The 16,395-nt window shown below is 37.4% G+C and overlaps 1 protein-coding gene across 7 annotated transcripts in view; it reads right to left on the reverse strand.

Annotated features, from left to right (window-relative positions):
- The window catches only part of LOC129242778 (voltage-dependent calcium channel subunit alpha-2/delta-3), a 56,120-nt gene that overhangs the window by 21,823 nt on the left and 17,902 nt on the right, over window positions 1–16,395 (reverse strand). For 4 of the 7 annotated variants that reach the window (XM_054879618.1, XM_054879615.1, XM_054879613.1 and 1 more), the window contains 7 exons: window positions 12,329–12,409; window positions 10,285–10,359; window positions 10,106–10,213; window positions 9,963–10,034; window positions 9,699–9,901; window positions 7,095–7,237; window positions 3,825–3,878 (listed from right to left, as the gene is read on the reverse strand). In XM_054879618.1, coding sequence (XP_054735593.1) covers window positions 3,825–3,878; window positions 7,095–7,237; window positions 9,699–9,901; window positions 9,963–10,034; window positions 10,106–10,213; window positions 10,285–10,359; window positions 12,329–12,409 — 736 coding nt within the window. The remainder of the gene's footprint in view (window positions 1–3,824; window positions 3,879–7,094; window positions 7,238–9,698; window positions 9,902–9,962; window positions 10,035–10,105; window positions 10,214–10,284; window positions 10,360–12,328; window positions 12,410–16,395) is intronic. The other 3 variants (XM_054879617.1, XM_054879616.1, XM_054879614.1) reach the window with 1 other exon arrangement.

The raw sequence follows: 16,395 nt of genomic DNA on the forward strand, positions 1-16,395 counted from the left end.
TGTTACTTAATACAATGATGCAAGGTTGCTTCTAATGGGCACATCAAAAACTGGAGCCAATCTAAGATTTAAATTAAGAATACTATTGAAGTCAAAAGCTCCAATTCCCAGAATAAAGGTGAAAATCCGAGCACAGTGTAATTAAGAATTTGGTTGGCCAAAACAAAACATAAACAAAAAAATTAAAAGTGTCCAACTTTCTTAAAAAAACGCTAATACTTCAATTATTTCTTCTAAATTCATAAAATTGGTGATTTCTCGATTTCCTCGAAATAGGCCGCCGAGTGATTTCTTCATATTTGGGAACATAAAATAGTCGCAGCGTTTTGGGTATACTCATGGCTACTCTCTTCTCTCGTAGATAGTGACATAACAAAATTAAAACTGTCAAATATAGGATTTTCCAAACAGAGGAATCGACCCTGGCCTGTTGGCGGAGACCTTCTCTTTCACGTGGGCCCAAAGAAAAAAGTCACAAGGTGCTAAATCGCAAGATGTCGGTGGCCAATTGTGATCACCTCTTCGAGAGATAACACGCTCCAGAAACTTTTCCCGTAAAAGGTCAATGGTTTCGTTGCTTGTGTGGCACGTAACGCCGTCTTGTTGAAAATAAACGTTGTCCAGATCAATACCCTCCCATTCCGGCCATAAAAAATTGTTAATCAGCTCTCGATAGCGCAATCCTATTCAAAATACCACCTTGGAAAACCCTTTATTTGTTTGCTTTTTTGCGCCAACTATTGACTACTTGAATTTGCTAGCATGTTTTTCATAGGGATATTTTATCCAAATACATCACGCTTTAAAGCAAGGACTTGCATCAGAAGAACTCCTGAATACGGAAATAATTTGTTAGTTTTGCTACTTAATTTATGATTTTTCAGCTCTGTGTCTGCTTACATATTTTGAGCGGCGATAAATTGTCCTGGTCCATCATTTCTACTTGAAATCGGTGTCGAATTTCTTCAACAGTTCTGCATAATATTCTAGATATTTATATGTGCAAGTGATCGATTGTTGATCATTCCAAACAACTGTCGCCACCTTGTAGGTCGACATAATCAACAGCTCGGTTTACCACAAAAAGTCAATAATCTCGACTGTAACTTGGACCGAGATGCATTATGATGAACCAGCTTTCTGACCGCGATTACGAAACGGCGCAAAAAATGTTCCGGTTTGCGATTAAACATTGCCGAATATTGCTTTAAATTTTTCAAATCATTGCACTTGCTGTCAATTAAGAGCAAACACGGCAACCATCTTGCGGATAACTTTTTCATATCCAAATATTTATATCATAATAAAAGCCCGTTTCTGTAACTATTCTCGATTGAAATAGTCTCATATGTTGTGTTTCTGTAACAAAATTAGTTCAATTTATCGATAACCACGGTAGTCAACTGACTTGTTCCATTCCATTTTAGTACGAATATTCGATTGAAATGATTTGGGTAACCAATGGAACGAGATATTGTCGATAATTATTCTGTAAATGAGAATTCCGTGTTTTAATTTTACGCCGTTCAAGTAAAACAATGGTTAGAAAAGTGTTATGAGGACTCAGCTCTCTCAGAAACAAGAATGATGGTTTGCTGACTTCAAACGTGGTCGTAGAGACACCGATGATACACAATGCAGTGGACGTCCCCACGGGGCGGTAGCACCAGAAAATATCAAAAAAATCCATAAAATCCTTTTTGAATGATCGAAGAGTGAAGTAGCGTGAGTTAGCTGACATCGTAAAGATGTCAAACGAACGATTGGCTTTATGTGGCATGAGCATTTGATTATGAGAAAGCTCTGTTCAAAGTGCCGCGTTTGCTCATCAAGACAACGCACTGTACCACAAGTCAATCAAAGCAATGGCACAACTACCATACGTGAATTGAAATTCGAATTGCTCCCACATCCACCGTATGCGCCAGATTTGGCTCCCAGCGACTACTGGTTGTTCGCAGATCTAAAAAAATGCTCGCCGGTAAGAAATTTCGCTTGAATGAAGAGGTTAACGCTGAAACTCAGGCCTATTTTGAGCAAAAGGTAAATCGTTCTACAAAAGTGGTACTGAAATGTTAGAGCTACGCTAGAATGTTTGCGTTGTTTTTGATGGAAATTACGTTGATGAAAACAGCTAAATTTGAACAAAAAAAAACATGTTTTCCTTGTTAGGCCCGGGACTTTTCAGCACATGTGTTATGTACCTTAAATTGTGGACGCATTGTAAATTTTTTCCTAAGTGTTAGATTAGTCCGATATGTATCAGATGGTGGGCACATTATAGCGTTTCTAGCAAAAAGGGTAGCAACAATTTTTTTTTCTTAAGTGAAAATACTGATAAGTAAAATTAATTGATAAGGTCAAAAAATTATCGACAGAGTCATGGAGCTGACCGTGATTCCACATCTGCAACTACCGACAACAGTATCCGATTAAATGGTAAGCTACCTGTGATGTTAAAAGGTGGGGAAAAATTGTAGGGTTCTGACCGAGCGAAAAGATGCGGAAGGCGCGAAACGATGTATTCTATGACCCAGGTCCGAGCCTAGGATACACCTTGGAGAGTACTTACTCAATTATCACACTCGGGAAAATCATAAAATATAATATTAAAATATCATATTTGTAGTATACTCGTATAAATGAAAATGAAACTTGTAAACAAATTACTTTTGTTTAAAATTCTTATATTTTGGTTAGGTTAGCCTGGTTGGTAATTCTTATATTTGATGTGTTACAATTTTTTATTAAAACTACTGTCGGATAGCTGAATACCCATACTAAAAAACTGATTTGGGCGCAAAGAGTGAAATATGAATAGAAAATATGTACAATATGTAGTTGATTACAGAAGTGGTTTTTTAACACAGCATTTCGCACGACTCTTCACTAACTGACATTCTCAACATTTCTGAATGAAGTCATTAGCGACAGCTGCATCGGATATTCAAAGACTCCAAGACTTGTGTGGTGCCATTTGCAATGTATGAGTATCCATTTAGTATATGGGACTTAAATACGGTACTTCCTCAAATACAAACGTCGTGCGTATTTCCCCCGTATTTAGCACAATACAAATCGATTTTACATTATATTACATTTTGGGAGAAGTATAAGTAGTTATTTAACAATATAAACATATCTGTACACACATTTTGGTTTTCGTGCCTACTTTTCTCAATGTTGCCATAAAGAATTGTTGGCATACCATATCTCTCAATGTCTTGCATTTTGGGGATTAATGCTTTTAGAAACACTTTTTCTCGACAAATCGAGCAATTTGGCTCGAATGGAGGTGACGGCATTATAATCGACAATCATAGTTTGTAGAATGTTATGGGAGTGATATTCACTGGCCGTGCCATTCCGCTAACGTAGAATGGACTATCGTCCAAACGTGATATGCCTGTAGTTTCACTCACCGATGCACCATCGATTTGAATGACCATTTGGTATATCAAATTCGGCTACGAAATAAATAATGGAAATTACTTGCAACCTCATTCGAAATTAAAAAAAAAAAACAAGAAATTATACATGTATATTTGGTCAGAACCAATTTTAAATATGTATTAGTAAGATGCAATCAATGTTGAACTCAAAATAAATATTTACTTAGCATAAATTAGTTACTAGCATTGTGCTTTGGTGAGAATGCTTTTCGAAGTGTAAAATTAGTAATTAATATGAATATGTGTTACAATTGTAAGTGCTTTTCAGTGAAATTTACGATAACAAAAAACGATTTATTTAATAATTTTTTACTTTATATTTTTTACGAGCAATTGCAAAAATAAACACAATCGAAACTCAATTTTACTCACAATAGTAACTTTCTTTTTCATTTATGGATGGTAAGCGCCCGGAAGATGTGTTAGCTGTGGATTTGCATTTACATTTATAAATTATGATAATTACGGTAACATTTCTATATGATAAACTTAACGTGAAAATACAAACATATGTAAGTACGATTATGTCTAAAAACCATATAATCCATTTTAGAATGAAAGTTTTGTATTTATTGTTGCCCATCTTCTCTGCACTCTCCTAGACATAAAATAAGGGTATTCTTTTATATTATATAAGGGTACGCATTTTGCAGATAGCGCACAAGTCCGCAAACATTGTAATTATATGTATAACACCGAAATAACGTTAAGTTATATCGCCGCATGCTCTTACGATCAATATTAGTATAGACAGAACATTGGTGAAACCACGTGTCTTCCACTGGAAATGCCCAAGCCTAAATGCCTCAGTCAAAAATACTCAGAAGCCGGGAATTTAGAAATCATCTTTTAGTACCATATCATACTGCACCAGTTTGACGAATAGTATGATATGAGTCGAAATGGTGGGGTAGCTTGCGCGCAAACGAAGACACCTTGTGTACTCAACTTTAGTCAGTTTATGTAACTATATAGGTATAGGTCTGGACCAATATGAAAGCTCAACTGGTAGTAGGTTTGGATACGAAGTCTGAACGGTAAGTTAATTCTGGTAACATGGAAAATAGAAGCACTTTAAGTTCGGTCCAACCTGTTTTTAGGAATGGACCTTCATTTTGTGGTGGCTGTGTTTTGGCATCCATAGACAGGTAGAGTTCAACGTTGTCTCAACTTTATGTGGAGTTGCTTTGAATGGCGTGCCGGACTCAAAGTACGGTAAATTTTAAGATAAGCTTTTGGAGCTAGCGCGTCTACAAGGTGACACAAACCATCAATTTATCGGAAGATTTACAATTTTTTTACAATAGACAAGCACTGCAGCGCGTAAAAGCCACAATAAAGATTTATTGTTTATTCACAAACAAAATTCGATGATTAATTTTGCGCCACCTTGTATTTCGTATTTTTAATTGAGAAACGCATTGATTTGAAAAGCAAGACCCATGTAAAATTCTTCGGACGCTGCGCGGGTGCTTTATCTACAACCAATATAGTATCAACTCTGTTATCGAGCTTTGAGACATATGTATTTCGGGAAATAGACCTAGGTATAGTGGGTGTCGAAAAATCACGTAAAATATTTTTTAAGGTAATAGTAGAAACCAAAGTAAGCAAAAAAGTTTTAAAAAACATGGGCAGTAGATACCGACCTTGATCTTCCGGATAAATAGCGTTAAGTGGTTAATCAGCCGTTATCACGTAATCTTTGGTGAATTCTTCCAAACATAATCTGGTAATTTGGATATGTTTCAGGAGAAAGAGCTCGCATATACAAGTAAAATAGGAGTCACAAAAGCATCAAGTAACAAAGGAGCTAAAAATAAGGAACTACTTGCGATATCTCCAAATTCGTTAGTTTGCGGAACTATGTTTTTACGACATATTTGTTCTTTGGTTCATATTATTACTTCCTTAAATAGTTTGCATACTTTTTTAACACCCTGTTTAGTCCTATTACAATCTTGAAATGCTCTTCAATGATTTTACTAGTTTTCGGAGAATCTGTTAACCGATAGGTAACTAATTTGCTATATTTTGCTCTTGCTTTAGTTTTGATTAAAATTAGACGTTTTCAGGATATTCAAATAAATAGTTTCTTTGTAAATTTAATTTATTACTATGAAAAGTCGTGATCAACAAATTTGTTACTATGAAAAAGGAGTATATCTTCTTGTATATCTATTGAAGAACTTTTCATTTATATCTTACATTTTTTGGTGAAAAAAATTTGAATTTTGAAAAACTCGCATCAGCGGCTCCAAAAATCTCCGAGTAGAGAATTTTGATGAATTTAGCTCATAGTAATTTGCATTTCCATAGTTATCGCCGTTATGCAGGCTTTTAGGCTCGAGAAAGCTTTTTAGCGCATGAAAATTCATCGGAAATCAGCCTGTGTTATTTGTAAACGATTGTTATTTTATCAGAAGCGGGTGGGTAACCCTCGAAGCTCAGCATTAGAAATGCGAAAGTTTTTTTTCAGGCACCCTCTTTTACATTAGTAAACCAGTAATAATGAATTAATGGAGAATTAATGACAAGCTATTATGGAATTAATTTTTATATTCGCATGTTTTCGATTAACTATAAACACTATCTATGAATGGTGATAATCTACATATGTACATAGATGGTTTTCGAGTCTTAAGTTAGTAAAGAGCATATGCCGTAAACTATTTATGACTAATAATTGCGCTGTATGACATTTTATATATTTTAGGAGACTTTGGGCGATTTTCGGTATGCCAAGCGTCCTGCCTTGCATTCGATTAATGATCATAAGAATGGTCTGATTGCTTTGCACAATCACATACGAAAATTAATGGAAAAGTTCTAGAATATAATTAATTTTGATTTTATGTAGCCATATGTACCTGCATCAGGGGTGTCCCTATTTGCCGCAAGAAAGTCATAATGTAAAAAAAAAAATTCAAAATTTTCAATTTACTATGAATTTCTTAGTAAAAATAAAGTCAAAGTTCAGATATACATAGATATCGCCAAGAATTTTTTAAACAGCACAAAATATAGCACCATTATTCTGCATATTTATTTAAAAAAAATCGAGTTTACAAACATATATCCGTTATATAGCGGTGAATATGTTTTCCAAGTTTGAAAGCAAGGGCTATCTTTTGGATCGAAATATCATTCTGGAATGCAAAATTAATCGAAATAAATTCAGAAGAGTCTTAGCTTCGGCACACGTTTGGACTTAAAATAAAACGTGTTTCTTAATTAACTTGAGAGTGTTGTGTTCCTGTTCCTTTTTGTCATATCATTACCTATGTACATTTTTTTGTTGGCTACATAAATACGACTACCACATTTTTATCAATTTCTTTCACCGATCAACTTGCTTTTCGAATTTTTTTTTCGGATATGCCAAAGTGCAAAATCGCCTGGTCCATTACGATCAGCTGCGACTTGAGGAGTACACAATTAAAGCTGAAATTTATGGCTTACAATTTTTTATGGCGTTTTAAATAAGGACACCCCTTATCTATACGTATGTATATGCAAATTACCACAAATAGGTATATGCATAAGGCTTTATTTTAAATACTTAAATCTGCTTAGCTATAAATCAGCTTATAATTCAGCTTGGAAGTTTTTTTTTTTATTTTTCACTGAAGTTATACTTACAAAACAGCAGCGCTGCATGTTCTGGCGGCACCGCACTCCTACTAAGTGGCCACCTCCAACCAGGTTGTGACATTTTATTCAAAAACCAGACCAATTCTTCTTCAGGTGTTGTAAATGTTTTATTGTTGTGCTTGCAATACAACCTGAATATGGATTAAAAGACGAAATAATTTTGTTTTTTAATATAAATAGCAACTGATGTATGTGTGTATGTGAGTCGCGAAATTTAGAGAATTTAGTACAGTAATAAAAGTCAGAGTAAAATTACATAAATAAGAGGCTTTAAAATGGTTTCTATTTTCCGCGTCTTACAATGGGAGTTTCGTATTTTGAAAACTACCAAAATTTAATAAAGAAATGGGAACAATTTCACACTGACAGTTCTTAAAGTGTGTATGTCATTTAATCCAAATTACAATTTTACAATCTACTCGATGACTTTAGATGTTTTTAAACTGCAAAACGTGAGAATTAAGAATACAGTATATCTGAGATGCTTGGTGCATTTTCAACTATCTGAGGGAAGTGTTCGAGCCCTTAAGCCGCCGAATCAAATTAACGTTAAGCTACAAATGTCCCGACCAGTACAGAGGTTAAAATGGTTGAAATATGGATTATAGTCTTAAGGATTTCTATATACATACGTATTGTCGACATAAAATGCAGACTACTTAAGTAAACAATTCTGGCTTAAGCTTCAGAATCGACGGAATCTGTTTTTCTCTGCCTTATAATGTAGGCGCTGATCAGCCGACCACCCTAATATGTGTAAGTTCGTCTTCTTAATTGGCACGATAACGGCTTACCCGATTTTGAGAGAATTTAACAAAACCCGACAGTTTCTATCCCCTGCTAATCGGCGCCAGTTGGACACACCAAGTGAAACCAAGTCCTTTTGCACATGATCTTTCCAACGCAGAGGTACCGCAACGAAAACTTTCAAAGCCGGAGCGTTTGTATCCATTCGGCCGACATAACCCAGCCAACGAAAACGTTGAATCCTTATTCCCTGCACTATGTTTATGTCGTCGTAAAGCTCATACAGTTCATTCTTCCATCGTCTGCGAAATCCCCTGCGCCAATGGTAAAGTGCAAGGGACCAAAAATCTTCCGCAGAATCTTTCTCTCATACACTGCAAATGACGCCTTAACGGATGTTTTCATTGTCCAAGCTTCTGCGCCATACGTTAGGACGGGCATGCTGAAGGCTTTAGTTTTGTTCGTCGAGAGAGTAGTAAACTCAATTGCTTACTTAGTCCAAAGTATCACTTGTTTGCTAGAGAGACCTTATCAAACGGCTCGGAGAGGTCCTTTCTAATTCTAACGGCGCTACTAACCAATACCCGGCATGGGCTGCTATGCCTTTGAAGCAAAGTATACGGTGGGCCATGTAAAATTTGCTTTTTAAATCGGCTACAAAAAAAAACTAATCAATATTTTTTCAAACTTTTTTTTTATTTTGAAGATCGAACATTGTCATTTATGAATAAAAATAATATCGTTCAAATGACTGCCACGACTGGCTTTACAGTAGGCCATTCGATCAACCCAATTTTTAAGCACATTTTCGATTGTTTGGGCTCAAATTTCATGTATGGCAACGTCGATTTCGTGTTTTAAAGCATCAATCATCTCTGGATGGTTCGCATAGCATTTGTCCTCAACGGCTCCCCACAAAAAATAGTCCATCGGGCTTAAATCACAGCTCCGAGGCGGCCAATTGATATCGGAATTTCGGCTGATTATTCGGTTTTCAAAAACGGTAGCCAAAAGTTGGAGTGTAACTTTGGTAGTGTGACAAGTTGCACCGTCCTGTTGAAACCAAATGTCGTCCATGTCATCCTCTTCAATTTTTGGAAACAACTCGTTGAGCATGTCACGGTAACGCTCGCCACTTACTGTAACTGCGGCCCTCGCTCATTTTCGAAAAAAAATGGCCCGATGATGCTGCCAGACCAAAAACCGCACCAAACAGAGACTCGTTGTGGATGCATTTGCTTCTCTACAGTAACGTGTGGATTTCCCCAAATCCGACAATTTTGCTTATTGACGTAGCCACCGATGTGAAAATCAGAAAAGAAGAAGAAGACTCACCACTTTGGAAATAGATTTTGAATATTTCCCAATTTTGTTCAAGCGTATAGCGTCGCATTTCGTAAATGTCAAACCTAAATTATGAACACATTGGACATGTCATTTGTGTTACCATTCTCAAAAAAATAGGTAGTTCAAAAAGCGAACGCTATATGGCCCTCCCCGTATATTCAAAAGAGTAGTGAGCAACATAATAAAAAATCACCAGTGTGAAAATTAATTTTATGATTTTTTAATAAATTTTGGCTCATAAGCACGCCTCTTTTGTAAGTTTACGCAATTTTTGTAAAGCAAAAACCTTTCAGGAAAGACTATGCATATCGGGGTGAATATTTATTAGCATACATACGTACATAATATACATATATGGAGGTTTTTATTTTTTAAGATGTAGAGATTAAGCTCACTCTAATATAATATTAGGGTACACATACATACATTAGCGTGACCGGCTTGAATACATATGTTTTCTATAATTCCTGAAATCTATGAGCAAATCAATGGACTTACCAGGTTGGATGAATCCGCCAGCGTTTACCACCAAAGTAGTTCAACAAGTTATCACCTTTAATATTCATGCGGTGTATCTCATTTTCGGCACGTATGGACAAACGATGTACACCATATTGCTCGGGATATGTGATTACCAGCGTAAATGGTGTATTCGGTATCGCTCTCCAATAATATTGCCGTTTGATGCGAGCAACACGTTTCTGAAATAAAATTTGTATTTATCATTGCACTTTTTATATTTCGGTGAAATTTTTTCTTTACCATTTCGTCGAAATGATTTTTCACTAGCATCCATTTACTACCAGTTGATTGATTTATTATTGAATCACGTATCTATAAATTATTCATAAAAAAATAGGAAACATAAGTGAAAATTCTAAAAAAATAGTAAAGGAAATTAATACCGTTAGTAGTACTGGATTGAAATCTCTCGCTGCTCGATCATCGTCCAATAATTCGACTTCTATCATATCCACGCTATTGTAAGCGGGCTTCAAGATATTGCCTTGAAACTTTAAGGAAATGAAAAAGTGTTACAATTGATTTGTTAATGTAAAATTATTGTTAATTATTCAGAACTTACTATTGGACGAAAATCTGGATGGAATAGTATGTAACCGTTATTTGTTACAATAAATGCGTACCCGTTGACGCCGAGCTGTAGTTTAAAGAATCATTAATAGTCATAGATTTTAAATATATTATGTAATAATTCATGCATATAATTGCGAGATCTGGCAAGCTTTCGGATCTTTTTGAGATTATATTTTCAATTTGACAAATGTGCTAAAGGTACAAAAGATATTACCAACAATATCTTACACATAGATAATTGAACATAGATATTAATGAGGGGAAAACGCTGCCCACTCCCAAGCTGTGAAAGTGCCGGACGGTACTACGGCTCTTATAAGAAAATAGCCTGCGCTGACGAACGGTCACCCTCTATGTACAGGGCAGCAGTGGTCTTGCTGGGAGAGGTATGGGAAGGAGTCAAGCTGAAGGTAGTGAACAAAACGGATCTACCTCTGCGTTCGCGTGCACGTGTCTGGCTCCTTTCCGAATCCTTTGCTTCGAAGGAGATGGAGGGAATCCTCCGCTACTGCAATCCTAAACTTCCTACGCACAACTGTAGGGTAGTTAAGGTGGAAAATACTGAGGGATTCTATCGGCAAGCGCAGATTCTGCTGAATGCAGAGTCTCTTGGTCCTTTTCACTGAAGGTCAAGGTAGTTCTTAAGGTCTACCAAACCGATGCCAGAGGGGATGCCCCTCCATGTCTGCAGGTGCTGGGCGAAGAAAGACGAACAGTAGAGGAAGCTCCTGTGAGCATAGTGAACTTGTTTCTGGATGGATCGATGTTGGAAGGACAGGTTGGCGGAGAAGTTTTTTGCAAGGAGCTCCCCATCACACTCAAATTCAGGTTACTGGGCCGCTGCAGTATGTTCCGGACAGAGGTAGCCGCAATCAAGGAGGCAGCTGTCAAGAAAGTAAATATTTACTCCGACAGCCAATCGGCAATTAGGGCCCTCGGGTCAGTGACGGTGTATTCGAAACTGGTCAAGGAATATATCACTTTCGACTGCGTCCAAATTCTTTGACATAATCCTTATCTGGATTCCTAGCCATAGCGACATTGCGGGAAACTGTGAAGCGGATGAGCTGGCCAGACAAGGGACATGTGAGGTTATTTCCTTGCGAAGGGAGAGAATTGGGATCCCCCTGATTACCTGCGGTCTGCTCCTAGAAAGATGGACTACGCTCCAACTTAGCGAGCGCTGAACAAGTACACGAACTTGCAAGATCGCAAAACGCCTTCTGGCCATGTGTGGATCGGGGGCGCTCGGGTGAGCTTCTGAGGTTGACAAATTCTCGGCTTTCGAACTTCGAGGGTTTTCTCATAGGACACTATGCGCGAGGAGTGCATGCTGTGAGACTTGGAATTACTTCGAGTCCTTTTTGGGCCGTATGTATGGAGGAGGAGGTGGAATCATCTTAGCACCTTCTCCTAAGCTGCCCTTCTTTGGCGGGGCTAAGATCTAGGCGTTTTGGCTCTTACTTCTTTGCTACGCCTGCTGATATAACTGGCGTTGACATTTAAATCTGATGAACTTCATCAGCATCATAGAGCGGTTGACGCAAACGCAGCAGAGTCATCGTTCATAATCAACACACTCTAAACCCATCCTCCTCACCATCCCACTACCATCTCTCCCCGCCCTCTCCTTTCATACCATCGGTTTTTTCTTTCACAATGCTATCACAAAAGACGAATCCGGTTGTCTTCCTCCAAGTGTGCCCATTCCAACCTGACCTGACCTGACCTGAGGATTGAATTCTGTAAGACATTCGAAAACACACTCCGTTATGGCGTTTTACGTTATAAAGCTGCAGTACAAACTGAGAAAAATTCAGAATAAAAGAGCTCAGAGTGTAGACCCTGCCATAATCTAGGTCGATCCTTCGTTGTTCGGTAGTTTTCGATCTTTTGCTTCCCCGAGCTGCCTAATCGAGCAAACTAATCGAAACTGCATTAGTGTGAAACTCTTATTTTAATAAAACAGTAGAAGCATTACTGCTTCACTAGTCCTGGGATTAGGTTTGCCAAATATATATAAGTATACTCACCAAAAATGGGGATAGCATTTTTTTGATATCTCTAATAGGTACATCCGTGCCCGCAACACCCAGTAGATTGGCAATTTTCGTCTAAAGACAAGTTTAACGATATTATTACAGTGAAAAAATATAATATATGCATGTTGGTCCTACTCAAACTATTCATACAGATAGCAACAGGGAAGTAAATTTTCTACTATAAATATGTATATCTGTTGTCTAACAATACGATTACAGTCACTAGATGCCACAGAAAGAAGTTTTATTCTAAATATGTAGCAACTTATTAAGCAGTACAAATACATAGTTACATATAAGGAAGTTCATTTATACGTAAATACTTTCTAATAAAAATTATGTAAAGCTACTTAATCTGCTTTTGGTTTGTTTGAAAACACAGACCGACAATATTTGATTGTGGCAGTATTTTGAAGTACCACCATTACCCTTCTAGCCGATTATCATTCCAGGAATTTTTTTTTATTAATCTATGAGATATCCTTCGGAAAACTGTAGTTCTTCGAGTTCTTTGCTAAAATGTGGGTCAGCCTGTGTAATCTTAAGCGACTCATTACTTCTAACAAACTTGTTAAATATTTCATTCTAGATACCAAAATATCTATTATACATATTGTTATAGCTAAAACACAGTATATAATGGGTTAGAGTAATGGAATGTAGGAATTTTATATTGATTTTTATTTTACTTGTAAAACGCTATCAAATTGCTTAAAACTACTATACTAATAAATACAGAACGACCAAACCGAACATCGAACGGAACTTTTGGGCAAAACATGGCCGTGACCCATGTTCGGTCGGTCTGTACTAATAACTGACATATTTTCTTTAGTGTTGTTTTTTCAGCTAACCTCTACCATAACAATTCACTTTTGATGCCAATAAACACATTTTCGTTCTCTCATAAGCTTGCCGAACTCTCGGGCCGTTATATATAATGATTAGCTAATGTGAAGTTAAATTAATAGTCCGGGAGCCAGGGGTCATTTTCACTTCATCATTTCATGCCGACTGATTTTAATACTGAAGGCAGACGCCATCCAATGGATGACGAAACCAACCGTCAGCTGGTCCAGTAGCGGTGGGTACGTGCGTGGGATGCTGCGAATCGTGTCGAAAAAAAAATTTTAACAACTCATTTAATACCGACTGAACAGGAGAACTTGTAAAAAAACAAAAAGAAAAGTAAAACTACTTTATGCCGATTGAAATTTTTTTGGATAATTTTGGACACATATGAAAATATAATAATGATGTTTAGCTGCGTTTATAGCGGTGGGAAGACCGTCAGCCGAAGCAAGAATGTATGATTGCGTTCAGCTGACGTGTTTTCCCCCTTCTACCGCGCAGCTGACTATTTTTTTATTCTACTAAATGTCAAAAATACATAAAAAAAATTTCAGCGGGTATAAAATGAGTTGGTAGAAATTTCGTTTCGTACCCTCCCACAATCACACCCATCCTCCCACAAACACAACACACAAAATTTAAGACAAATTCTTTGTTCGATATTTTTATCCATAGTGAAAATCGCAGAGCACACCTGTGGTTGATATAATTAAATGCCAAAAACAAGCTAGGTCACGCTCAAACTCTGCGACACTATAGAGGGCAGTTGTACCAACATTCCAGCAAAAAAAATTTAGAGAAATGTGTAACGCGCGCTTTTTAAATGAACAATTCCCGATATTTTTTTGACAGAATGTATATGTATAATTGGCGCGTACAGCCCTTTTGGGTGTTAGGCCTCGCTCCTCTTCCTATTTGTGACGTTCCTCTTGATGTTGATATTTTTTATAAGGAGCTATTTCATGGCAGAAATACACTCGGATGTTTGCCATTGCCTGCCAAGGGGCGACCGCTATTAGAAAAAGCTTCTTCTTCATTTTGGTCTTTCACCTACATACGTTCTCTCTGAATTCCGAAAGGCAGTCACGCATCAACCCATTCGGCTACAGCGAAATGGTTTAAATTATGCTTTATCCTTTATATATTCTCGATTTAATCTCCACCGACTATTTTTAAATAAGAAGAAATGGCTCGGCTGTTAGAAATTTCAGAGGTCATCCAAGAAACGTGGGCCTACTGTAGCTGCCTCGCAGGAATTTTAATATTTTTAGGGCATCAATAAATTGAAAAATGTTAGAAGAAGTGTATCTGGCTAAAATGAGATTATGTTGAAAAATAAATTCTTTTGCAGAAAGTGAATTCCTTAATTGAAATTTCAAGCACTATTGACTTAAGTTTTCGGTAATATTCTTGGAAAAGTACTTATTTAGAAAAAACCAAAAATATTAAGGCTTCTCAAACGAACTTAAACTTAAATTTTTCTACAGTACCATCGGTATTTATTTAGTTATGGTAGAAAATATAATCTAAATGTATTGATTACTTTGACTCTAATTTCTTACACTATTTTCTGAAATTGAAATTTTCCAAAAAAATGTACATTTGCATAAATGGAATTAAAAGTCGAAAACTGAAAACAACGCTATGTAGAAATTGAAACGGATGAAAATTTAAATTAAAAATTTGGGACGATAATTTTAAGGTCGCAAGGTGTATCGTAAGTAATTTGATATCAGGAAAAACGAAAGGAATTGCTATTGTTTTTGTAGCAGTTCACTAGGCCCTGCCAGTGCGGTGTAATCACCGATCGTCATCGTCTAACTTATCTAACGACAGGAAACGTGCTGTTTTGACAGGCTGGGCCCAGAGGGAGAGGGATGTTAGGTAAGTGAGTTTGAGAGGGTATAACATATGAAAAGGTTGTTAGTGTCGTGCGGGTGCCTTCACATGCCGGGCATATATTGAGTATGTAGAGATCGATTCTGGATATGTAGGAGTTCTTTGTTGCTACAATATCCAGACCGTAATTGAGTGCCAGGTACGCGGGCTTCACGGGACAACTGAACCTCTTCGTCTGCAATGAGTGGTGGTTGGGCTCCGATAACGAGGTCGGGAGTTTTAGAAGCTGGCGAGAGTCTCTCGATGAATGCCGTTTAATATCTACATATAAATTGTCTGATTCAGTAGTTGCAGTCATATTTGGCCCAAGATCTCGCCGGTGTAGTCCAAGAGATAACTCGCCTGGGAGATAGAGCAGATTTTAGCAAGTATCTGCAGAGGTGATTCCTGCGTTAACACCCCAGCAGCAATTTCTTGCATTAATTTTCGCTGTGCTCTTTGACCGGGAGCATGGAAGCGTCATTGTGAAGGTGTTGCAGGGGAGACATCAGAGGCATCCTGGAGTTTTGCCCACTGCAAATCACTAGTAGCAGGGGATCAGACGGGCGCAGCATAACATAGTATCAATCGGCCAATTGCTTAAAATGTCGCCAGGAACATTTCTTGGTCTTTGCCGCAAGTTCTGCCGGCTAGCGATTTATTGATCTTGTAGTGGGTTTGGACAGTAGTAGGAATTGCTGCTGTATGTACCGCGAAGGAGAGCAAATTGTCGAAGGTAACACCGAAATATTTGGGGTTGTTAACGGTGGAGCGAATATATATAATACGCCATGTCTTGGAAAAGCAAGCAGAATTGAGACACACCACAAAATAAATACGTTGTTTAATACCAGCAGCGCCGTCAGAATTGGGAAGAAGTTTTCTGAGCTGTTTGATACTAAACGAGGTTTCAGGCAGGGTGACTCTCTGTAGTGTGACTTCTTTAATCGGTCAGGCAAAATATTTTACAAGACGGTACAATTGCTGGCGTATGCAGATAATGTCAACCAGCATTGGCACCAATAACAATGTCAGCTTTGAAATCTAACAGGAATATCTCTTGGCAACAAGTGCTATTTTGGACTAAGTAGACAATGGAGTGGTAAAGTTCTGTCAATGCTCGTATCAGGCACGATCTTTCGTATGGCGCAGAAGCCTAGGCGATGACAACATCAGAGGGGCGTCCCTGATTTGGGCAATGTAATCAAATTCAAGTAGGAAGTGGGAGAAAAATGAAGGGCAAAAACTTGAACGTTTAAAAGCACTGTAAAAGAGGGAATTAGAGGTATATTCTGACTTAGGATTGCTGCTCATGTGGCTTAAAATGC

This window comes from Anastrepha obliqua, chromosome 3 (assembly GCF_027943255.1).
Source record: "Anastrepha obliqua isolate idAnaObli1 chromosome 3, idAnaObli1_1.0, whole genome shotgun sequence".
In the NCBI taxonomy this organism is placed as follows: Eukaryota; Metazoa; Arthropoda; class Insecta; order Diptera; family Tephritidae; genus Anastrepha; species Anastrepha obliqua.